The following is a 22,793-nucleotide window of genomic DNA, read 5'->3' as shown; positions in this document are numbered from 1 at the left end:
GATAATTATAAAAGTGCCACATGACGATATTTGCAATTTATACATCTAATTTCGTGACATAAACAATATGAATAAATAAAAATATAAACAAAATTACCATAAATAGACATGTCAAACTCTGCAAAAAAAATAGAAATGGAAACAAAAAAATACTTATATTAAAAGGAATTAACTATTCTTTAACTAATTATTATACCGTGTGTGAAAATAAACTTGGGTATTTGTTGAGAGAAGAGAAAAGAAAAACATATAAAAAAAGAAGTGAAAAGGAGTCAAGATTAGTCTTTTAAGCCATAGCCAATACCCAATTTGCAAAGACAGAGGAAGAGAGAGAGAGAGAGAGGAAGCGAGAAGAAAGAAACAGCCATGTTCTGAGGAAGGAGACATGCATCATCATCATCATCATCATCATCTTCATCTTCATCTTCATCATCATATCTCAAACTGATTACTTAACTTCTCTTTCTCTCCTATCTCATTACCAAATCCAAAACACCAAAGGTTTCTCTCTCTCTCTCTCTCTCTCTCTCTCTCTCTCTCTCTCGCTCTCTCTTTCTTGTTCGCTTAATTTATTTGGTAGTGTGTTATGATTTGGTTGCTCCACTTTTACTTCTGATGATGTAATTACAAAACTAAAAAAAAAAAACTCAATTTTTGAGTGATGAGAGAGAAAACTCTGTTTGGTTTCTATGTTTGGTTGGATCAGTAAGTTCAAAAGAGATTTGATTTCTTGTACTAGGTTCGCGTGAAAGATGAGCTGATTCCTTCTATTCAAAATCCCTCTTCTCACTCTCTTTGTGTGTTGCATGTATGTGTAAGTTCTTAACCATGTTCAAAGTTTGAATCTTTAGAAACCCTTTAGATCATTTAGCAAATCTTACGGTGTGATTGAACCTGGAATCTGTGTGTTTATGATCTTTTTGGATTCATTTTCTCTTTTGCGGATCATGGTAAAAAGAAAATGTTGACTTATGACTGGACTTTGTTTGGTTTGGACATTTAGCCTTTTTTGAAGTAAAAAGATTTGAAGACAATGCAAGTGTTTCATCAAAGGAAAGATTCATCTTGGGGAAACTCAATGCCAACAAACTCAAATATCCAAGGATCTGAATCTTTCACCTTGACAAAGGATATGATGATGTCTACTACACAATTCCCTGGGATGAAACATTCGAGTTTGCAGCTGCAAGATCAAGATTCATCCTCAACACAGTCTACGGGAGAATCAGGCGGCGGCGGCGGTGGTGGTGAAGTTGCAAGCTTTGAAGAACGTAACCGTTATGGATGCAGCACTGTTAATACCAATCTCTCAGGTCAAATAAATTTAACTGATTTTTTTGAACACTAATCGCATTGCCTAAAAAACGCTAATGGGTTTCTCTTCTTTGTCTTTGGTTGATGCAGGGTACATCGAACACCCGGGAAAGCCTATTGAAAGATATACTAAGTCAACTTTCACCTCGTCTATGGTTTCTCAAGATTCTGTGTTTCCTCCTCCTACTTGTGGTCAAACACCTTGGTCTCTTCAATGTGCTGAAACATCACATTTCAATGGTTTCTTGCCTCATCATGAATATGCATCAACACCAACGGTACTGTTTCTGTGATGCCTTGTGCTTTCACAATTCTGAACTGATGTTGGCGCATTGATTGGTTTAATTGGAAAATCTTTTTGTGCAGGTGCTACCACATTTAGAGATGATGGGTTTGGTTTCTTCAAGAGTGCCATTGCCTCATAACATTCAAGAGAATGAACCAATATTTGTCAATGCGAAACAGTATCATGCAATCCTCCGTCGCAGGAAGCACCGTGCTAAACTCGAAGCTCAGAACAAACTCATCAAATGCCGTAAAGTATGAATCTTTTTTCACTCAGAAGGCCTATAAGATGATTCAATGCAGTTCGGGAATGAGTAACAAAATTTTGTTTTCTTTCTTCTGTAGCCGTACCTACATGAGTCTCGCCATCTTCATGCTTTAAAGAGAGCTAGAGGCTCTGGTGGACGTTTCCTCAATACAAAGAAGCTTCAAGAATCATCAAACTCACTGTGTTCTTCTCAAATGGCAAATGTACAGAATTTCTCTAAGAGCCCTCGCGGTGGTGGAAGCGGAATCGGCTCTAGTTCAATCACACCGATCTCCAATTCAAACCGTATCAACATGTTCCAAAACCCGCAGTTCAGATTCTCAGGTTATCCATCAACACACCATGTCTCAGCTCTCATGTCAGGGACTTGAGAAGGCACCTGAGAAGGATCTTGCTCCGGGAGAACTCCGATAAATTCCGGCGACCTGGTGATCATATATGACGGGAAGTCATCCTTGGCTACTTTTTCTTATCGGTTTCTTTACAAAAATTCTTCCTTTAAAAACTTTGCTTTCCATATCCTATGCAATCTCTCACTCTATATAGAGTGGCTTGAAGAACTTTCAAATCATTGTCAAACTATTTTGTTAATTGAAAATTTCGGATTCTCTTGAGGACAAAGTGCATTACCCTATTTAGATACAATGAGAAAAGATTCAGAGTCATTATGAGTAATATACACGCATAGATCCCCTAATGCTCTGAAGACAAACTGGACACTTAGGGTTTAACTCTCGCTCAACGGTTGAAGCACATAGCCTGCAGCATACTACATGTCCACAGGGAATAAACGCAGGTACTCTTCTTCTTGTCACGCAGATCACACACAATTGTCCATCTGGGATTTCCTCTGCATCCTCGGGTTCATCATCGACTATGGGTTCACTTGGTCTCTGTGACAGCTCTCTCTGATGGTTCCGTAGTTTCCATCTATTCCAGGTCCTGAAGATAAGACAGCCAAACAGATTTCGAATCAAAACATTGCCCAGATCTATAACTATATTTGATCTCACACAACTCCAGTACCTGACAGCAGCATAGCTAAGGATGCCAACAGACACAATGCCCAAGATAACACTGCCTAAGAATATTAAGCCGGTCTGATCCATAAGTTCCTCTATCATCTGGTCCTTGGTCATCTCTGATCTGCAAAGATTAATCAATAAGATTTATATATGAACAGCAATAGATCCATTTTGTAACAATGGAGTAAGTATTGTCAAATGATCAAAAGACTGAGAAAACAAAAAGTAGAAGACGGAAGTAGTAATTTGTGTTATAGCTAGATATATAATTTCGGCTCTGACGAGAGAAAAGTATCCAGATGAAACTCTTACAAGAAGTAAGGAAGATCTTCGCACGATTTGATTTCAGGAACTCCATTCTTAAAACTGCAGATGCCAACAGCTGTTATATCTTTCCAAGGTGGTAAAATCTTCTCTACATCAAGCAGACCGACCTCGGAAGAGAAAGGATTACAAAGTTAGCAAGGAAGTGGCCAAGAACAAGTAAACCATAGGTTCTCAAAACCAAAGATTTCTTTGAAGAAAGTACTCACAGGATACTCGGGGAACAAAAAGGCTTGAAGAAACGAAGTATTAATAGGCTGCAAACGATTATACACAGTGGTAAGCGGAAGTGGTTGCCTTGAACCGTCCATATTAACAAAGAGATAACTAGACTGCGACTGTTGATCATTTCCAACAATGACAAATGGGACCTGCACAAAGCAAACGAGTTTGGCCATGGATAGAGCCAAAGTTGAAAGCTCTGAAAACTGATAAAGAGTGGAGGCAAACAAACTTTTACCTTTCTCATAAAATCAACTCCTTGTTTGGGCAGTCGAGTGGAACAATCTTTTCCATCCACTATACACATACTGTAAACAAAATTGATAGACATTAGTAAAGGCTTCAACTTGTCCTCAAAACATACATTTCCCTTCTGAGATGATCACAGCAGCACCAAATCACATAATCTTCATGGTAACTTAATCAATCACAATTAAAATCTAATCATGAACCAAATCATCCAAAGTTAAGCCACATAAAACAAAATTAGGTCAATTGCAATTTGTTTGCAGCAAATTCACAAACCTGTTCGAAAACATTTGTGTGTTTAAGTAAGCGTACCGTTTGCGTTCTCTGGATGATAAGAGCTTTATCTCCAGTCTCCGACGAGATTAACACGTTGTCGTCACCGGAAATCTTCGGTCTGACGAATCCGCGAACCACAACGAGCCGCTGATCAGGGCTGGTCCCGTGGTCGTTAGTCTCGGATTTGTCTTCAGACGCCGGAAGCAGCGATAGGAGGTCAGCGACGGAGACATCGGGTGCATCTTTGATCTTGTTCAAGGCGGCGTTGGTAGATGCACACTTGATAGCAGAACCGACGGCGCTGATAGCTAAAGTTAGTCCGAGGACTGCGCCGTCGAAGGAGAGAGCGAGGTCAAGCAATAGATTGATAATGGCACGCTCCGGCGAGGACATAATGGTAATTTTTCACAATATCTCCACGCAGACACGCACAACGGGACGAGTGAAGAGGAAAGAGAGAGATGAGGCTATTATCGGTATTAATATATATTCATACGACGGTCGTTTCTAAGTTGGGTCTTTAATGGGCCTATGCACGAGTTAACTGCAAAAGACTAAACTAACCCCATTTTAGCTGCTCAGAACCGCTAAATGCAAATACGTATAGTCCAGTTTTACCCTCAACGTTATGTGAAATTTACGAACCAGAACCATAAATTGAGCAGATCTAAGAGAGAGAGATTAGTCGCCGATTTCATCAACCTCCGTCGTGATTCTGCCATTACCGATCCACCAAATCTGCTACGAGATAGGTATTTATCGGCTCTTGGTTGTTTAGAAAATCGTGTTTTGGTACTTATTGATGAAGCTAGGTTAAAATCTCCTCTTGTGTCAATCATATCTCCATCTTCGTTTTTTCTGATTCGTGGAGCTCCGATTCATATCTATTTGATATAGAAGCTCCTATTTGATGTTTGCTTGTGTTTTTTTGTGTAAGAACGGTGCGTAATTGACTCTGAGGCTTTACTTTTGAGTTTGTTTAGGGAAAACATGGCTGGAGAAGGTGAAGAGGATGTACCTAGAGATGCTAAGATTGTGAGATCTCTGCTTAAGTCGATGGGTGTAGAAGACTACGAGCCTCGTGTGATACACCAGTTTCTGGAGCTATGGTACCGGTATGTGGTGGAAGTGTTGACAGATGCTCAGGTTTACTCAGAGCATGCTAGCAAATCCAACATTGACTGTGATGATGTGAAGCTCGCTATTCAATCCAAAGTTAATTTCAGCTTCTCTCAGCCACCTCCAAGAGAGGTATGCATTGTTGTTGACGATTCCTTTTTTCATTTTCTTGAGATTGTTGTCTGAAAAGAGAGAGATATGATAAGGCCAGAGTCATTTGGTAGCTGCTATGTGAATGATCATTAGGAAAGTATCACCTTAGTTACGATTTGTGAACAGTAACCCTCTTGCCACATTAGTGCATTACGGAGAACCTCAAATGTTTTCGTCTGCCAAATCCATGTCGTATGATTTTGTAATCTCGATGTCTTTGTTTTTGGATGTTTGAATTAGGTTCTGCTAGAACTTGCTGCAAGTAGGAACAAGATCCCTTTGCCAAAATCGATAGCAGGACCGGGTGTTCCTCTTCCACCTGAACAGGACACATTGCTGACCCCAAACTACCAGCTTGTGATACCAAGGAAGTCAGCTTCCACAGAACCTGAAGAAACTGAGGAGGATGAAGAAATGACAGATCCTGCGGAGTCCTCGCAAGAACAGCAGCAACAACAAACATCAGACCTCCCAGGTCAAACTCCCCAAAGAGTCTCTTTCCCTCTCTCTAGAAGACCCAATAAGTAGATACACAAAAGACTATTATGTTAATGTAGTAACAGAATTATTATTAATGACCATATGTGGTATCAAGGAGTAGAATGTAAGAGAATCATATATTAATGACCAGAGTCAGTTTTCGTAGAACATATGAGCAATATATATATATATATACACTATTAGAAATCACAATACCAAAGATACAACAAATCTTCTGAAGCATTACTATATATGCAACTATAGTATATATACATGAACAAAGGTAATTAAGATAATCTGTTAGCTTCCCCAGCCAACCATGGTACCAGCAGCTGCACGGTGAGGGCGTGAAAACGCAAGCCCCCGATCATACATCCGCTGATTCTCCTCTCTATATTCAGTCAGAGACTTGTCAGGTATGGCTGGAGTGAGCTCCACCACATCTCCCATCTCCAGCTTGCATTTTAGATCACTTACAGGTGTCTGGTTTAGTCTTGGCCTTAGCTCTTCCTTTGCCGGGATGCTGTACATTGACCATCTCGAGCTCCCTGGTCCTGCTCTGCTTAACAGGTCCGAAACTGTGGAATTCACAGGAAACTCTTGCACAGTCATCTGCATTTTCAGGTTTATCAAATTATACTCCAAGCAAAGAAACATCTTCAATGAGAAGAATTTGTAGGTGATCATAACTAACCTTCTCATTTTCGATTACAATGACATAGACTGGTCCGTCTTGGTTGCCATTTGGGCTTATAAGAAAATGGACAATCTTCAATGTGAGACGGGAAACTGCACAAGGGCTCCGAAGAGCAGACCGAGGATTTGTCTTTGCTCATGGTTTCAAAATGCCAGGTCACAACCCATCTTGCCCATTCAACCATCTAAAGCACAAATGAAGAGTGTTTGCAGTCACCTTCCTTGTATCTCCAGTGAGCTGCAAACCCAAATTCAGCTTGCAAATGCATCTCCTTTGTGCGTATTTGAACTTCAAGCGGAATAGTTCCATCACCCCTTACTACTGCATGCAAAGATTGGTACCTAAAATTCCAAAAGCCCAAAGTTAGATGATTAGAGAATGAAGTAGCCTGCATCATTATAAGCTTCAACCGGTTTGCAGAACCTACCCGTTGAACTTGGGATGAGAAATGTAATCTTTCAGCTTTCTAGGAACTTCAGACCATAGCTTGTGAACTACTCCTAAGGCCTTGTAACTATCTTTCTCATTGTCAACAATCAAACGTAAGCCATGAATGTCATGAATTTCATCCATGGTTAGCTTTTTCCTGGTACAAAATGAAGTGTCAGTATTCTGGTTCTCTCTGTGAAGCCGATTAACCAACAAGCACTTTCGAATAAAGAGGAAATGAGAACTTACTTCAACATCTTGCAATAGATACTATACAAGCTCTTGTGTCGTCCAGAGAGAACATGGTAAGAAATGCCTTCTTTCTTAAGCGCTTGCTCCAATTTCTCAATTGCTGAAGTAATCATAGCTTCATCGAATGAATCCTCAAGCATAGCAGACATCTCGTGGTGCTGATCAGGATGGAGATGCTTGAAACACAGATTTTCGAGCTCAACTTTCCAGGTAGAGATTCCCAGACGATTAGCCAAAGGCGCAAATATCTCCAGAGTCTCTTTAGCGAACCTTTGCTGCTTCATTGGCGGCAAAGCATAGAGCGTCATCATGTTATGTAACCGATCAGCTAACTTTATAAGAACAGCTCTCGCGTCTGCCATTGCAAGAAACATAGTGTGCAAACGATCTGCTTCAACGGTTTTACATGCCGTGTTGTTTTCCCGAGCAAGTTTACTTAGTTGGCTAAGCTTAGACACCTAACGCGATAAGAAGACAGAACTCAATTAAATCTAAAGTCTCAACCATAAAACAAGCTTTTAGATGAAACACATTCATGGCTGTTTCTTTACTTACCCCTTCAACAAGATCAGCAACTCCTGATCCAAAAGTTCTGAGAATATAATCATAGCTCATGAACGAGTCGTCTAAAGTATCGTGTAGAATACCAGCTACAACAACGGTCGAATTAGCTCCAATGTCAGCTAACAACATTGCAGTCTCAACACAATGTTGCAGGTAAGGATCACCATTTGCTCTCATCTGATTCAAACACAGCAATGAGCAAAATCAAAACAAAAATTATTTGACAAGTTTGTGATATATAAAGTTCTTCTTCACAATCACACACCTGTCCTCTATGAGCTTTCTCAGCTTCGTAAAATGCTTTGACCACATTTTCATCTTCGAAGATTTTGTGTTTCGATTGAGCACGTCTAAGCAAATCCCTAGCATATGGTTGTCTTCTTTCCCCTTCGAAACCATTGTCCATGGCGAATGGTAGCTGCTCATCGACAAGAACAGAGTCTGTATCGTAATCAACACAAGAGCCAATAGCTTTCCTGACGAAACCATTGAACAATCTGCTAGATCCCACACAGAGAGCAGAGCCACCATCTAAGTTCCGATCTCTCGAAATCCTCATCGGAGGACTGTTGCTAGATGAGATCGGACCGTGAAGCACGGAGACAGGGCTATGGTGATCACGTTTAAGGTACGAAGAACCGATGAATTTGCTCGGAGAATAACAGAAGGAGCCGCTTAAGGTCCGATCGTCGCTACGATCATGGCGTATCGAAGCCAGCTCATCTCCTATCGTTGGATGCGACGATGAGGAGGAAGAGGTTGATGATTTGACGGATGTGCCGGAGAAAAGCAAAGAGAGACCTCCGATTGTGGGGGAAGACGTGGAAGAAGACCCCGGAGAAGACCTGGAGTTGAGATCGAGATCACAAGAGATATGAGCATTGATCTGGTGAGCTGTAGAGCATATAGTGCTCGCTGGACTGGCGTAAAGCGCTATGGTCGTCGCTACCACCATTTGAAGCTCTCTTCTCTGGTTCTTCTGATTCGGAAATCGTTAAGAAATCTCGGAATTGACTCCAAAAGCTTCGTCAATTTCTCGGGAAAACGAAGAAATTTTTCCTAGAAAGCTCTAAAATCGTAGATCTATGAACAAATCGAATCTAAGTATATACAATTCCAAAACACGAAAATTGAAAAGGGGAAAACCTAATTAAATCAGAGAAAACAAAGAGGTTGTGAGGGAGAAATTGAGAAATTTTGTTTTTTCTTCTACTTAATGATTTCCGAAGAAAGAAAGAAACGAAAATAATCTATCGTTGGAGCCTGGTGGTGGTGGTGGGTGTTCTTATTCGCCCGTTAAATCCAGCAATCGAGGCGAAGCTGAGCATAACGAAGTTACTTAATTACCCTTTCGTTTTAATCAGAGAATTACTAACTCTAATTGTTATTTTAGTAATATTGTTATCCATAAATCTATAAATAAACCATTTTCGGGTACTTTTTTGTTCGATCTGATTTTTTACACACTCACTAAACTTTTTTCCCGAATTTAAAAGTTGTAATTATGATAATAATCTCGAAATTTGTATATTTAAAAAAAAAATATATATCTAGAATTATTCGAGAAAAAATCAGCAAATGATCGGAAGTGGGATCCACTGTTGAGATTCTAAATGTTTTATTTTGTCTGGGATTTTTTCTTGATTTATTGAATCTATTTGTGGATGAGGAATCCCAATTTTTTTTCTCTTCACACAAAAAGAAAATATATATATATATATATATTACAAACACTTACAAATATTTACGTCCGTTGATGAATGGAATGAAAGTCATCAAAAATAACATTTGTTTGTGTAAACATTTTAAATGTGGTCGATTGATTGTTTGGAGTAGTATTTAGTGTTGTTGTTGACTCCTAATCACATATTTAACCCAAATCACCGAGTGCTGTACCTTAAGGACAATATAGACATTCCCATATACATTTCACTCGGTTTGCCTTCTAGGCCTACAAGTTAAAACTATTATTAGCAAACTTTTATTTTCTTCAAGAAATCATTTTTTGATAAGGACGCCGACGAACTCTCGAAGAAGGAAAAGAAAAAAAAAACATATGCCACGTGGTTCAAGAGGACGGAGCAAAAGTAGACAAGTGTCTTAATTGGTGGCCAAGTTTTACATTTGTGTGCCAGGTCAGCGTCTACGCTCAAGGCTCAGCCGCTCAGCCTCCGTGACTTGTGGGAGTCGTCGTTTACCATAGTGTAGAATCGACGGTCGTGTTTGAGTCTTGCGATTTATATCATAGCCGTCAAAACTAATCACGACAATATATATTGTTCAACTTACCGGTCTCAAATCAAAAATACCAACACTTGTTTTTGTATTTTGACTTACGATTCAATTTATTTAACTTTTTCTTACAATTTACATGTCTAAATCAAGTCAAATTAGACCTCAACCTCATTATTGGTCGGAGAAATGAAAAATGCATATATGCATGATATTCACGTGTAAATAAGCAGCACACGAAAACGTTAATCAGTTGATTAATTACATCTTCGATCTATACGTTCGATTGATTAAAATTTTCAAATAGGTATATGATATTTTCTTCTAATTTTGGTTAATTAAAATAAAAAGGGTTCAGTTCCGTGAAATTGTACTTTATTACAGGAGGGGTGAACGATTCACAAAATAAACAAAAGAAAATTAGAAGTGGTTATGTTAGAAGCATCTGTGGTAAGAGGCAACGTGCAAACTTTAGTCACCCAAGAGACTTAACCACATGGGACTTCTTCTATTCCACACGCAACCACGTAATAACTAACGTACGTAGTACATTCGTCACAACGTGTTTAAATTCGGTTTAGTCTGTTTGGTTTATTGGGCTGGCTTGATTTGGTTTTGTTTTTGTGGACCGGCCGGTGGTGTGACCTTATGGGCTTTCTCTCACCAAGCTAAACTTTTAATTATGCCCATTTTGGTGATCAGTTTTTTGTGTGTTGGGTTATAAGATTATCCTCGTTGGTGTTTGTAAAGGGTTTCTTAAAATTTTCCTTAGTCCAAAATAATAATAAAATAAGCAATAAACATTCTTCAACAAATTAAAGGGACGTTTCTAATATAAGGAATGTGGGAAACTTTTCTTACTTGATATCTTTCTTTATATTATTAAAAATAATTTAAGAAACAAAATCAACGAGGACAGGCTAAAGATTTATGAGAGCATTCCCATGGGTAATAACCGATGGGATCTGTTATATTTTTTTTAATAATAAAAAGAAATAAAAATAAAGATTTAATTGTTTTATCCCACAGAACTGCGCAGATGATATTATGAGTTCAGAGACCCGCCACGTGTCATGTTTCTATTGCTTCTGTTTAGTTTTTTTTTTGTTTTCTTTTTTTCTTTTTTTTTTGGGTTTGCTTCTCTCTCTCTCTTTCGACAGAACAGAAAGTCGAAACCAAAAATCGAATTTTCAAAATCTGAATCACAACCCAATCCAAGTTCCCATCGATCTCGAAGCTCGTTTTGGTTTATAGGCCTCAATCTCTGAATCTGCGTGAGAGCAATCAAATCCATGGCGGTATGTTCTACAATATATCTTCTTCCTCTTTTTTTTTGGGGTATAATTTTGTAATCCCTTTCAGCTGTTAGATTTTGTTGATTTTGATTTCTGCTTCAGAAGATTTGGGTTGGTAAGCTTTCATTTTTTTGGTTTTGTTTCCCCTTTTGTGCTAATTGTTGATCTGGGTTTTAGTTTGATATTTGATTGGAAGTTAAAAATATGATGCTCTGGTTTGTATTTCTGATTTTTGTGTTGGATCTGGTATTGCTTTTTACAAGTTCATCTGTAACAATTGAGTTCGAATTCATTGTATACTGATCGAGGGCATTTTGTGATATAGTTAACTCAAAGTGTGACCCTTTTGTTACTACTTACGTATTCAGTTCTCATTAGCCTTACCATGCAATGATGACAGAATAATTGGTTATAGGATACGTGGCAGTTGATGAGGAGTTTGCTTATTTACTTGATATTATCATCTGAGATAACTTTGTTCCGGTTTGGTGTTGTTCATGTCACTACTGGGATTTAGCATCTTTTCTTGTTCCTATTTGGTGTGTTCTATGTTTGAGTATAGATGATGAATTTAGAAGATGTGACTGCCCTAAGAAATTTTGATCCACTGTGGAGAAGAAAACAGCGTTGTTTTAACTTTGAATAGATTCAGTTTAGAACAGATTCAATGTCTACATATATTGTTGCACTTACATCTTTTACGTGTTTGTCATAGGAGTTTCCTTAATTTCTTGCTGAGAATAGAACCAAGAACAAATAAGAAACTTGTAGATGAATACTATAATAATAAGACAAGAAATCAAGCAAAGTTTTCTTGTCGTCTTCAAGAGTCTGAGATGAAGAAATCAGAATAAAACAGAGAATCAAAGAGAAGAAGAAGAAGAAGAAGAAGAAGAAGAAGATATGCATTGTGAAGAAACTAGTTTTTTTGTTTCTAACTGTAAAAGCATTTTGATGTTACAGGAATTTAACATTGAGAAGTTGCAGCTAGTTGAAGCAGAGTGGAACCAAGATGGATTTTGTGGATGATAAACTCAGGTTTGGACCTCTGTTACATTTCAAACGCAAAGTCACTTGTCGATTTTTAAAACCATATTATTAACCTCTTTTGCTTTAATTGCAGATTAGAGTTGATTAGTTTTGGGGATAAAATTGCAAACTTGTTTTGTTGTGTAGATAATCACAAGGCCGTTTGTAGGAGCAATGGATGGTCATCGTTATGGAGTCTCGTGTATGGAGTAAGGGAATCTTCTCTGCTTCTATGGATGGAGGTAAACTATAATTTAACTCTCTTGTTTTCCTCCAAGTTTGATGATGATGATTTGATCTATATTGGTGATGATTACCCGGTTTGTATATTTGGATATATAATAGGCCATATTTGTTAGTTATTTCATACGTTATATATTTATTCGGTTAGTGGTGAATGCAGGATAACAACCATTATCATGAAGTTAAAGAACCAGAGAAGAGGAGAAATAGGAAGAAGTGAAGATGCAGAGCTTAACATCAAACGAGGAATCAAACCGTTGAATCCAAGCAATCTAACGGATACAACTCGATCATGGTTTGCGTTGCAGGTAATTCCTGTCCAGTGATGACAAACCGGAGAGCTCTGTTACAAAGGAGATGAGACGAACTTAAAGGTGAATAATCCAGTATAATAATTTGAGTAGTGTTGCTTCATTTTTGTTTCTCAGTTCCAACAATAAAGATTCAAAAGCCAATTGTTGCTTCATTTTTGTTTCTCATTTAAGTTAAGTTATATCATACATGGTAAAGACACTCATAATTGAGGATGACTAATGGGAGGAGAAAAAAATAAAAAGAAGTTAGTAAAGATCTAAAATTAAATTAGTATTATATTTAATATTATTTAAAATTTAAGACATTCATGTGAGTATTACCAATGGAAATGCTCTGAGATCCATAAAACGTAACAAAATAAAACATAGGGCAAGTGAAACCCTACTTTTTAGAATGACGATGTCTATCTTCCTCAGGATTTGGTAGAGGGTACTCTCTATAGGGTTCCCATAGCACAGTGAGATTCACTTGCAAACGATATGGAACGGGAGACGAGATTTACAAAGAAACACCTTGATATAGCAAAGGGTGTTCATGAATCATGATGTGTGATTTTAGGGCTTGTTTTGTGAGCGTCAATCTCCATGGAATCCACGACGAAAAATTGATCCATCTACGTACTAAGAGAATGGGTAAGAATAGTCATCATGTAATTGTGATATCGGTCGCATCCATAACTTCAAAGGCTTATTGTTATGTGTCATTAACTAGGACAACAACACTTGGCTAGTGGGTTGGAACCCGCATTTGGGGCAAACCAAATGGATCGAACTCAGTAATAATAACCACATGTTAGATATATAGGTATGATCTCGGATATGATGACAACAAGAACCACAATCTTGAGGTATGAGTGCACTAAATCATGAAAATTTTGAGAGCCAAGTGTATGTATTCTAAACTAAAGTCATTCCCGGAAGGTTCTTGAATTCCCGCGTTGAATAAAAGTTCCATGAATTCGACTTCACAAAAGTTTCATAAATTCCCAGAAGGTTCTTGATGTTAGAAAAGAACAGCTTGGTGTGTTATATAAGAGGTGTGATGCATTAGAGAGATGGAGATATGGGTTACAACTAAGATTCAGCCCTGTGAGATGTCGTGGTAGAAGTTGTACCGTGCAAGTTCTCCTAACGAGAGGATATGAGAAGCTTAATTGACAGGAGGAGTACGTTATAATTGCAGAATCAAACATGAGTGTTTCTTCATTAACGTTGAGTAGAACAGTGGTTTGTGATACAAACAAGAGAAAGTAAATATGTCCAATAACAGTGCGTACATGCTAAGCAGTGTTTTTGAACCTGGCCACTTGTATATGCATCCGGGCAAGGTCCACGTGCAGATGGCAAAAACAGAAGAAATTTCGACCGAACCGATCTATCCAAACCGGGACAAACCAGCGGAGTTTGGGTGCCTGGGTTCTTTCTACTTCGGTTTCAGGCAGAAACCGAAAGGAAGCTTTGATTATTTTTGTTCTATATATATTATCGGTTTGGCTCGGGTTTAAATCGACTCTCATTCAAACCGATTGGTTTGAATCTGATAAAACCTTTGTACCCTATATCCAAAGTTCAAAATCAGCCACTCTCTTCAATTTTGTCTTCTTCTATGTCACCTCAATGAGAGAGACTCCAAATGGAGTTGCTCTTAGTTTTCTAGAAGATATTTTACATATATAACAACTTTGTATATATGTTCTGCGCTATGATTAATGAAGTATTCAGCTGTTCAACTAAAATAAAAAAGCAAAAGCAATGTAAATTTATTTGAAACAGTAACGGTATACATGCATGTGAAAAACCTGAATACTGTCGGATACAATCAATCAAAAGTGGAAAACTGAGAATTAATTCAAGTTGGTACTACTAAGCATAGAGATTCTCGAATCTTAAAGCAATCGTTCAAAGTCCATATGAGTGTGTTAAAATATTATAATTTTATGGGGAAGCGACGAGTTTGTCTGTTGAGAGGTGATCCTGTCGTGGATCTCTTTTCAAAAATGTTAGATAGAAGCCGAAAGTGTGACGATAATGTTCACATTTCGGTGTTGAGATACCGTGGCTTTTTTAGGCAGTTTGTACGCCGGTTTGGAATTTTGCGTGCTGGTGTATGGCAATTGAATGGAGCTCCTCTAGTACGTAACAATTTATCAAAGAATAAAGTTGGTTGCTCCTTATTAGTAGGTTTCGAAGACTTTGTTCAAGCATTCTCTAGATCCACATCCCCCTCCCTCTCTACTTGTAGTTGGCCGACTCTGATGCCGATGAGATTCACCTCTGAAAGCGAGCAGCTTGGATATAACACATTTAATGAGAGACTTTCCTCACTAAGCTGCCAGCTTAGTGAAAACATTTTAAACATTTTAATTTCCTCATCTAATGAGAGACATTCCTTATGTATTAAGAGATATAACGCAAAAATTTCCTCCTCATGTCAATGTCCTTTGACTACATAGTTTCATCATAATCTCCAATCTTCCTTATCCACTTGGTTCAGATCTTGCAACGTGGTGTGGCAAGGTGGTTCTATCTTGGACCCTTCTTCCGGCACTCGACTCTTGGGAACTTCTTTCTAACCTACATGTTGCCTCCCTTTTCAGGGAGCTGAAGATTCATCATCTTTAGTGCGAATTAGGTTTTTAAAAACCCGTCGGAATCTTTGTATTCCAGTGTGGCAATTTGTCGTTATGCGGCCAGTGATTCGGTCTTGGTTAACCTCCCGTCACTTCATGTGGCATATCTCCTTGGTGGTTCTCACTATCTTTATGGTTTCAGTAGCTCTTTATCTTTGCTTTAGCTATTTGTCTGTTAGCGTTCAAGCTTGTTATTTCTTCTGTTGTAGTTTCACCCGGATATTATACTCTTGTTTAAACAACATACCGTGGTTTTCTTTCCTCCTATGTAAGTTAGTTGGTTGCATTATGCTCCCGCTAGAAAGGAGTACCAAAAACCTTGTAACTTAATTTAATGGAGTGTTTGTTGATATAAAAAAAAAAATAATAATAAAAAGAAAGGAACAGAGTACACAGTATCAATAAAGATCTGAATATCAAATGATCATTTATTTCTTAATTCATCGTCTGATTACATTTCCAGCAAGGCATGCACCTTAACTCAATCACTTACAATACAAGATATATTACTCATCTCATCCCATGGCCATGATCATTTAATCACGTTACCATGCCCCATACATATACACGCTTATATAATGTATTCAAGTGTTAGTAATTTTATATTGTAAAAACAAAAACATTGTTGTAAAATAATAATCATTTCTAGCTATACTTAATTCGCTTTTCTCATCAAATTAGTGTATGTATGATGTATAAACTGTTATCATTTGTGGAGTTTAATCTATCATAGTGACAATATATAGTAACAAACGAAATGTTAATTAATTTTAGTTTTCACCTTTCACCAGAGTGAATGGCAATTACTTAATTTGTATTACGTGGACAAGTTTATTTAGTTGGAGCTGATGTTATATAGCAGTAACCATATATCTTACCATAAGATTATAATTGTTTTGTTTTGCGAACAAGTCTTTTACAGTTATGAACAAATTGAAATCGTAAATAGTAAGAAAATATTTAATCATATACTGATAGTTTCGTTCTTGCAGTGATATTCCAAGAAATACGAAATCACGATATATATATATATATATATATATATATATATATATATATATAATAAGTAGTTTATAAGATACAACAGCAAAAATAAAATAAAATAAAAGTTACAATGAATAAAATTTTAATATCGTCACTATACAATAAAATACCGTGCTCGGTCATGGACTGACAAGGAAGAGAAAGAGAGACCTAAACCGGGAACCGCAAACGAAGCCGCTTCAACCGCCATTCGCTGCTGAATCGCTTCAAGCTCAGCTCCTGCGTCTACGAACTCTTTAACCAAATTACGATAAAAACCTTTGATCTTCTTGACAAGTCTCACATAGTGCAGCTTCAACCACCTCAGCTTCATCCTCCTCACCATCTTCTTCAACGAGAATCCGCCACGTAACACCGCATTGCTCTTCCCGCCAAGACGTACCACCTGTGACTTACGACGGCGGATATGAATCTTCCGACGACTCCGAGACCACCTGAAGACTGAGGTTGCGGCGATGCGCTGATCCATATTATTTGTGGGTTACAAATTTGGGAAAAAAAAAGAGAAAGAGAAAGAGAAAGAGAGATATATTATGTTTTAGAGGGTCACCATACTGAGAAACTAATATATATATACACACACATACACGTAATAGGAAAATAAATATTAATGTGTAAACATTTTAGTTTTTGGGGTCAGTGACCTTTCATGTGACATGTGACATATTCCGTAAAATAGTACTATTTTATGGTTGTAAATTATACAATACATTAGTATATGTGGTTTTTAATTTAAGAGATATGGCCTATATGTCACGACAATTTGACATAAAACTCAGCCTGACCACACATCAATCTCACATATATGTCTTTGTTTCGGATTCTTATATATACTACTATTACTTCGGATAGGCTAAACAAAGACGTTGATTGAGAAATGTTAGCTAGTAAAGCTATACATAATATTAATAAGAAAGAATTACTATACTAGTGCATAAATGGTAGTTTATTACTAGTATCTGTTTTTTTTAACTTACTAGAATATTACTAACTTACTAGAATGTACTTTAAACCACTTTTATAATCTTGTATTTACATAAGTGCCATTAAAAATTATTTTTGGGAGAAAAAAATAAAAACTCTTCTTTCTTTCGAAAACAAAAACTTTTCGCCCTAGCCGTCAAGAAAAAAAATTCTCTAATAGCCGGCGATGGCCGAAAAAAAATTCTCTGTCCGATCTCTTTTTCTCTTCTGCTCTACGAACCTTTCAGAATCAGCCATGGATGAAGAATACGAGGTTATCATTCTTGTCACCGGTCTCAAAGAGTGTATCCTCAGCGGTTTCCTTTCCGTCGATGGTGTCAAGGTCTCGATCCTCTTTCCTCTCGATTCGTATCTCGTTTTTAAAAAAAAATCTATTATCTGAATTCATGATTGATTTATTTGGATTAATGTATTGATCCGGATTCAAATCTTCTATGTTATTTGATCCACGATGAACGGACTGAGTTCGATTTTTCATTTTTTGTATGGATTAGATGTGATGAATTTGATTAGTGAAATGTTGCTCTGTAATCATGACTTCAGAAATAGAGGATTGTTGTTGTCATGCGATTTGATGTTTCATGTTTGAATTGACCTCTTGGTTATTTCCTCATGATCTGATGTTTTAATGCATTTTGTGTTTCTGTTCGTGTCCCTGCAGCACTTTGTGCCTTTGTGGTATAACGGGACTGAAAACAACATATGGTCGGACACATATGACAGGGTAAGAGAGAACTATTACGTCTTTTCCCTTCCTTGAGTGTTACAAGTTTCTATTTTTGCGTTCATCTTGTTGCTTTCTAAACCATATTTTTGCTTTCATCTTGTTGCTTCCTTTTCTTTACTTTTTAGATGATACACATGTGAAGTGTGTTTAAGGATTGTGATTAAGGATATATATTATTCCGCCATGATAGGTATGTAAAATAAAATTGAATTTGCCTCTATATGATCAGTGGTTACAAGCTATATCTAATTATCTTGTTGTTCTCAAATCTCTAGGGTGCTATTATGGCTGTTGGTTCTAGTTTAAAATGCAGGTTCTGGTTTTGGTTTTCAAAAACTGTAGGTTCTGGTTTTGGTTTTCAAAATGCAGGTTCTAGTTTTTCAAAAACTGCAAGTTTTGGTTTTGGTTTTTGAAATGCAGGTTCTTGTTTTTAAAGTTTCACGTTTTGGTTGTAGATGAGCTCATAACCAACTTCAACACTGGCAGAACAAAGAGCTACGACATGGTGTTTATGTTTAGTCCTTAGTGATCATATTGTAAGAAGAAACGACATGATGTTATGTTATCTCCAGTGAATTATATAGGCTTACTGTATACCTCTATTCTTTATGTTTGGATAAATACAAATTAAAACAACTTGGGATATTGTCTTGTTTTGAAATTTATGAAATTATTATTTTGTTCTTCATGGACTCTTTGAGTAGCTTCATACCACTTATATGCAATTCATACCACCAATAGCTTTATTGTGCATATATCCAATTGGCTTGATCACATTTATAAACCCAACTCAATTGCCTCAAACTTTATTATAACATGTACATACCAAGGAGGCAAATGAAAACAACATGATTTGTTTTTAGATCATGAAGATAACTAGATAAGTATAAGTTAACTCTCTTAGCCCATCTTAGGCCATACAAAAATTTGCAATTATAGTGATCTCCATCAGCACTTTACCAGAAAATACATATCTAACTTACTACAAATTCAGTATTTTTCGTTTAGGGCAATTTTGTCTTTTCATCATTTAGGCAATCTCATTTAACCTAAAAATTATTTTTCTAATCTACTAACTCTATCACCACACGAAATTCTAAGTCTACAAATTTTAACCTATTTTAGTAAACGTTAGCTGTGCCACAACATAATTCAAAAACTCTATTCTCAACAATAACTCTATCATCAACAATAACTCTGCTGTCACTATTTATTAGTATGCTATATAACTCAATTCTACCTTCTTACTCTACCACCACTACAATTAAGTCTATCGCCTATCTCTATTTCGCCCATAACTCTAAGAATCTTTTTCGTGCTTACTCTACCACCACTGAAGTTAAGTCTACGGCTGATGCTTACTCTACCTCATAACTCTACGAGTTTTACTAATTCTACCATAACTATTTATATCTCTGTCGCTTAACTCTACTAGTGTTTTAACTCTCTCATATAACTATATCTCTACCACCACTCTACTTCAATCTACATCATTACTCTATGAAAATCTATAAATCTATTCACTAACTCTACCAACCTCATCTAACTCTACCGTAACTACAATAGTAGACTTATGGATTGGCGGGATATTTTCCCTCCAAACACAGCTCCCTTTTAACACTCTCTTTCCTACGTGGCTTTTAATTACGATGGCATGTTTCGTAATTATTTTTTTCGTTACACATTTCTCCAAGGGCAATTTTGCCATTTAGAATCAAACCTCCTTACCCCCATTCTAGTAATAAACAACGATTTACGACCTAGTAATCCTCCCTATTAATAAATAGATAGACCCAATAATTGTAACCTGATCATCACATATTTGTTTGAAACGAAAACAAAACAAAGGAAGGTAGGGGAGCCAAGTGAGAGATGTATCAATTAGATTAGAAATGGGCAACACATTTTATGTTTTCTTGTGTTTCCAATAATATCGCAGAGCAAATAGACTGTTTAATTTAGAGGGCTCATGTAGAGAGCATGAACTTTGTTTTCATGTCTTCCATTTTTCAACCATAAAAACATTTCTGTAAATTTTAAAACACTTTGTAATAAACACATGTCTTCTTATTTTCGTATGCTTTATTACAATGCTATGATAACAAGAAATTTCAATGATTGACAAGATGAGTCATATCGCATAGTTTGTCTTCAGCTTAATGGTTGTTAATTCAATAGTATATTTTATATTGTCCATGGTCCACATTACTTGAGTAAGATGATAAACGGATACAGTTTTCTATAGGAAAACATATTATATATATCATTCATTATCAAGTATATTAAACTAAGTTTAATTACAACTTTAAATCCAAATAATTGATTATTTGTAAATTGTAACTAAATATCAAAACAAATTTACATACAATGGATTCTCTGTTTTGTTTTCATAAACAAACGATTCCCTGTTATTCTGATGAATAATAAACTTTTGCTAACATAGTAACATAATATATACTTTCAACATATCAGAGTGTTCGTCCTAGCCGCTCTCTCTCGCACGACCCCCAAGATTTCAATCCTCGGCGGCGTCGAATCAGATCGGCATCGCCGGGAAACTGCTCTATCACCCTCGTGTTCTCCTCTTCTACCTAAGTCCACTTTTTGTCTGGTTTGACGGTGAACGCTCTGGAGGTTCACCAAGTCTACGCTCAAAAAATCCGGCTATGCTTCAGCTTCATCCCCTCCATCTCCCTCTGTCTCTTCTGGTAGTTTCTCCCAGTGAGATGATTCTCACGAGTTACCAGCCCCCAAACGCAAAATCTGAGACTCCAATTCGCCTTCCTCACCTTGTGTTTCGTCCTTGCCACATGCGTCCCTTGAAGTCAAGTTTATCATCTCTCTGCTCCTCGGATCTAGGTCCCCTCACCAAGCCGATTGTTTGGTCGCAGTTGGACAGGAGCTCTATGTTAACGACGGAGCTGTGCATGACCTCGATAAGCCCCCGAGACCCAATCCTTGTACTTCACAAATCCAGGTCTGTTACAAGTCTTTAATTGCTTTCCCGTAGCATACCTTTGTGTCGATTTATTGCTTCAATTGTCTGAAGACTGCAATTCGAACATAATCACTCATCGTTGCTCTGTTGTTGCAAAGTTTACTTGAGAACCTTGCCATTAGAATCGCTTAGGGTCCCTACCTCTGACCACCATAGATTGATGAGGACCGGCATTATGACTTCTTCTCTATTGAGAGAAGGTTACCGGTTCCTCTTATGTCTACTCTATATGTCTCCGTTGTGCTCCCAAGTACCCCATTTGCTACCTTGCACTAGTTGCTCTGAGACCGGATGCCCCAGGAAGATCGGCATTACGGTCTTTTCTTTAAGGAGAGGAGATTACCGAAACCTTCCTACTCTTCCCTACATATCATCCTTATGGCCTGAATGTTATCAAGAACAAATAAAAAAAGCTAGGATTTATGCTCTCCTCTGGCAAAGTCTGAAGAATATCGGCATTATGATCATATCTCATAGAAGTGTGGTTACCGAACCTTCCTCAAGAAAGCCATCCCCAACTTCAATCCCTCTACCACCCTCCTCATTTCCAATGAGCCAAACAAACCATTGTGTCTCTCGGCTATGGAAACCCATTCAACGTCCCAATGTCATTTTGATAAGGACCATCAACCACATCTCCACCTTGCTTGTGAATATGGCGTCGAAGCACCTTGAGCTCGCTTGCGGTTTGATGCTTTACTCAAATCTCCAACACCTTTTGGCCATGACTATTGACTTACCTATCTTTCAGTTTGTTGCTTATGTGTATTATTCAGTTTTAGCTTTAAAAACTCTCAAACTTTGTAATCCTATTTGCTTGGTCCGATGAATGAAAGAAAACTTAGTTTGTTCAAAAAAAAAAAAGTAACATAATATATAACATGCATGAGTATCGATCATATATATACTAATGGTTTTCAATCTGGTGATTTCACATAAAATAATTGTTATGCGCATATATAAATCCAACATCAAACTGATCAGTAGAAACATCAAAAAGGCATATACATAAGCCCAAAAATAATTAAAACAACCCATATGAGTGTCAGAGTTGTCATTTTGCGAGAACAGAGCAATAAGATATAACATGTTCTTGGATGTCTTGTCCTAAGTTGAGCATATTCCAACACTATTATATCTTTATATTTATGTACTATATACAGTAAAACCTCTATTAATTAATAATATTGGGACTAAAACATTTTATTAATTTATAGTGTTTATTAATTTATAGAGTATTAATTTATAGAGGTTTTACTGTATATATTTATAATGTTAGGAGATTTTGATATATGGCATCAAAATGTATATATATTATACTTACCCTTATAAAAAGGGTCAAATGACTAATGACATAAGCTATCACGTAATATGTTTACTTCCTGCGCAAGAGAAGAAATATATAAATGCATGTGGATAAAGTTTCTACGACATGACTAGCCTTACGCCTTGGTCTCCACGACGGCACATACTTCACATTGCTCTACTGGACCCATTTTGTTCTCCATAGTCTATTCAATTAAATGCGAGAGAATCAATAAGTACATGTAAGCTATGCTAATGCTATATAGTGTAATTTGGAAACCATTCACCAAGAAAATGATATATTTGACTTCTTGTTCTTTTTATTTTTGTCATCA

At 37.1% G+C, this 22,793-nt stretch overlaps 4 protein-coding genes and 1 pseudogene across 6 annotated transcripts; 2 read left to right on the top strand and 3 right to left on the bottom strand.

Moving 5' to 3' along the window:
• LOC104742936 (nuclear transcription factor Y subunit A-5-like) lies at window positions 266–2,481 on the top strand. 3 transcript variants are annotated; one of them, XM_010464021.2, is made up of 6 exons: window positions 266–501; window positions 740–808; window positions 1,004–1,313; window positions 1,405–1,592; window positions 1,681–1,854; window positions 1,945–2,481. In XM_010464021.2, the coding sequence occupies exons 3-6, from the start codon at window positions 1,034–1,036 to the stop codon at window positions 2,236–2,238; spliced, it is 936 nt and encodes a 311-aa protein (XP_010462323.1). In that variant the 5' UTR covers window positions 266–501; window positions 740–808; window positions 1,004–1,033; the 3' UTR covers window positions 2,239–2,481. The 3 variants fall into 3 exon arrangements, with proteins under 3 accessions (XP_010462323.1, XP_010462322.1, XP_010462321.1); XM_010464020.2 differs by having other exon boundaries at window positions 740–814; XM_010464019.2 differs by lacking the exon at window positions 740–808 and having other exon boundaries at window positions 267–501.
• Window positions 2,439–4,437, bottom strand: LOC104744159 (E3 ubiquitin-protein ligase SPL2-like). Its single transcript, XM_010465172.2, has 6 exons — window positions 4,000–4,437; window positions 3,677–3,811; window positions 3,426–3,587; window positions 3,205–3,326; window positions 2,894–3,013; window positions 2,439–2,809 (listed from the first exon to the last, which is right to left on the bottom strand). The coding sequence occupies exons 1-6, from the start codon at window positions 4,354–4,356 to the stop codon at window positions 2,533–2,535; spliced, it is 1,173 nt and encodes a 390-aa protein (XP_010463474.1). The 5' UTR covers window positions 4,357–4,437; the 3' UTR covers window positions 2,439–2,532.
• Window positions 4,540–5,883, top strand: LOC104742934 (transcription initiation factor TFIID subunit 9-like). The gene is made up of 3 exons (XM_010464018.2): window positions 4,540–4,715; window positions 4,947–5,214; window positions 5,476–5,883. The coding sequence occupies exons 1-3, from the start codon at window positions 4,555–4,557 to the stop codon at window positions 5,761–5,763; spliced, it is 717 nt and encodes a 238-aa protein (XP_010462320.1). The 5' UTR covers window positions 4,540–4,554; the 3' UTR covers window positions 5,764–5,883.
• On the bottom strand, window positions 5,841–8,931 carry LOC104742935 (annotated as a pseudogene).
• On the bottom strand, window positions 16,479–16,973 carry LOC104742933. Its single transcript, XM_010464016.2, has one exon. It carries the CDS (start codon window positions 16,911–16,913, stop codon window positions 16,539–16,541), a length of 375 nt encoding a protein of 124 aa, XP_010462318.1. The 5' UTR covers window positions 16,914–16,973; the 3' UTR covers window positions 16,479–16,538.

Source organism: Camelina sativa, chromosome 14 (assembly GCF_000633955.1).
Source record: "Camelina sativa cultivar DH55 chromosome 14, Cs, whole genome shotgun sequence".
Classification (NCBI taxonomy): domain Eukaryota; kingdom Viridiplantae; phylum Streptophyta; class Magnoliopsida; order Brassicales; family Brassicaceae; genus Camelina; species Camelina sativa.
This window is presented reverse-complemented; position numbering and strand designations above follow the sequence as displayed.

What these genes read in the sequence shown, in the direction of transcription:
- LOC104742936 (XM_010464021.2), top strand. Translation starts at nt 1,034, where the DNA reads ATGCAAGTGTTTCATCAAAGGAAAGATTCATCTTGGGGAAACTCAATG. An exon ending in TGTTAATACCAATCTCTCAG is followed by an intron (nt 1,314 to 1,404) that starts GTCAAATAAATT and finishes TGGTTGATGCAG; the next exon opens with GGTACATCGAACACCCGGGA. An exon ending in AATATGCATCAACACCAACG is followed by an intron (nt 1,593 to 1,680) that starts GTACTGTTTCTG and finishes CTTTTTGTGCAG; the next exon opens with GTGCTACCACATTTAGAGAT.
- LOC104744159 (XM_010465172.2), bottom strand. Translation starts at nt 4,356, where the DNA reads ATGTCCTCGCCGGAGCGTGCCATTATCAATCTATTGCTTGACCTCGCT. An exon ending in GAAGATCTTCCTTACTTCTT is followed by an intron (nt 3,014 to 3,204) that starts GTAAGAGTTTCA and finishes TAATCTTTGCAG; the next exon opens with ATCAGAGATGACCAAGGACC. An exon ending in CTTAGCTATGCTGCTGTCAG is followed by an intron (nt 2,810 to 2,893) that starts GTACTGGAGTTG and finishes TCTTATCTTCAG; the next exon opens with GACCTGGAATAGATGGAAAC.
- LOC104742934 (XM_010464018.2), top strand. Translation starts at nt 4,555, where the DNA reads ATGCAAATACGTATAGTCCAGTTTTACCCTCAACGTTATGTGAAATTT. An exon ending in CCAAATCTGCTACGAGATAG is followed by an intron (nt 4,716 to 4,946) that starts GTATTTATCGGC and finishes GAGTTTGTTTAG; the next exon opens with GGAAAACATGGCTGGAGAAG. An exon ending in CTCAGCCACCTCCAAGAGAG is followed by an intron (nt 5,215 to 5,475) that starts GTATGCATTGTT and finishes TGTTTGAATTAG; the next exon opens with GTTCTGCTAGAACTTGCTGC.
- LOC104742933 (XM_010464016.2), bottom strand. Translation starts at nt 16,913, where the DNA reads ATGGATCAGCGCATCGCCGCAACCTCAGTCTTCAGGTGGTCTCGGAGT.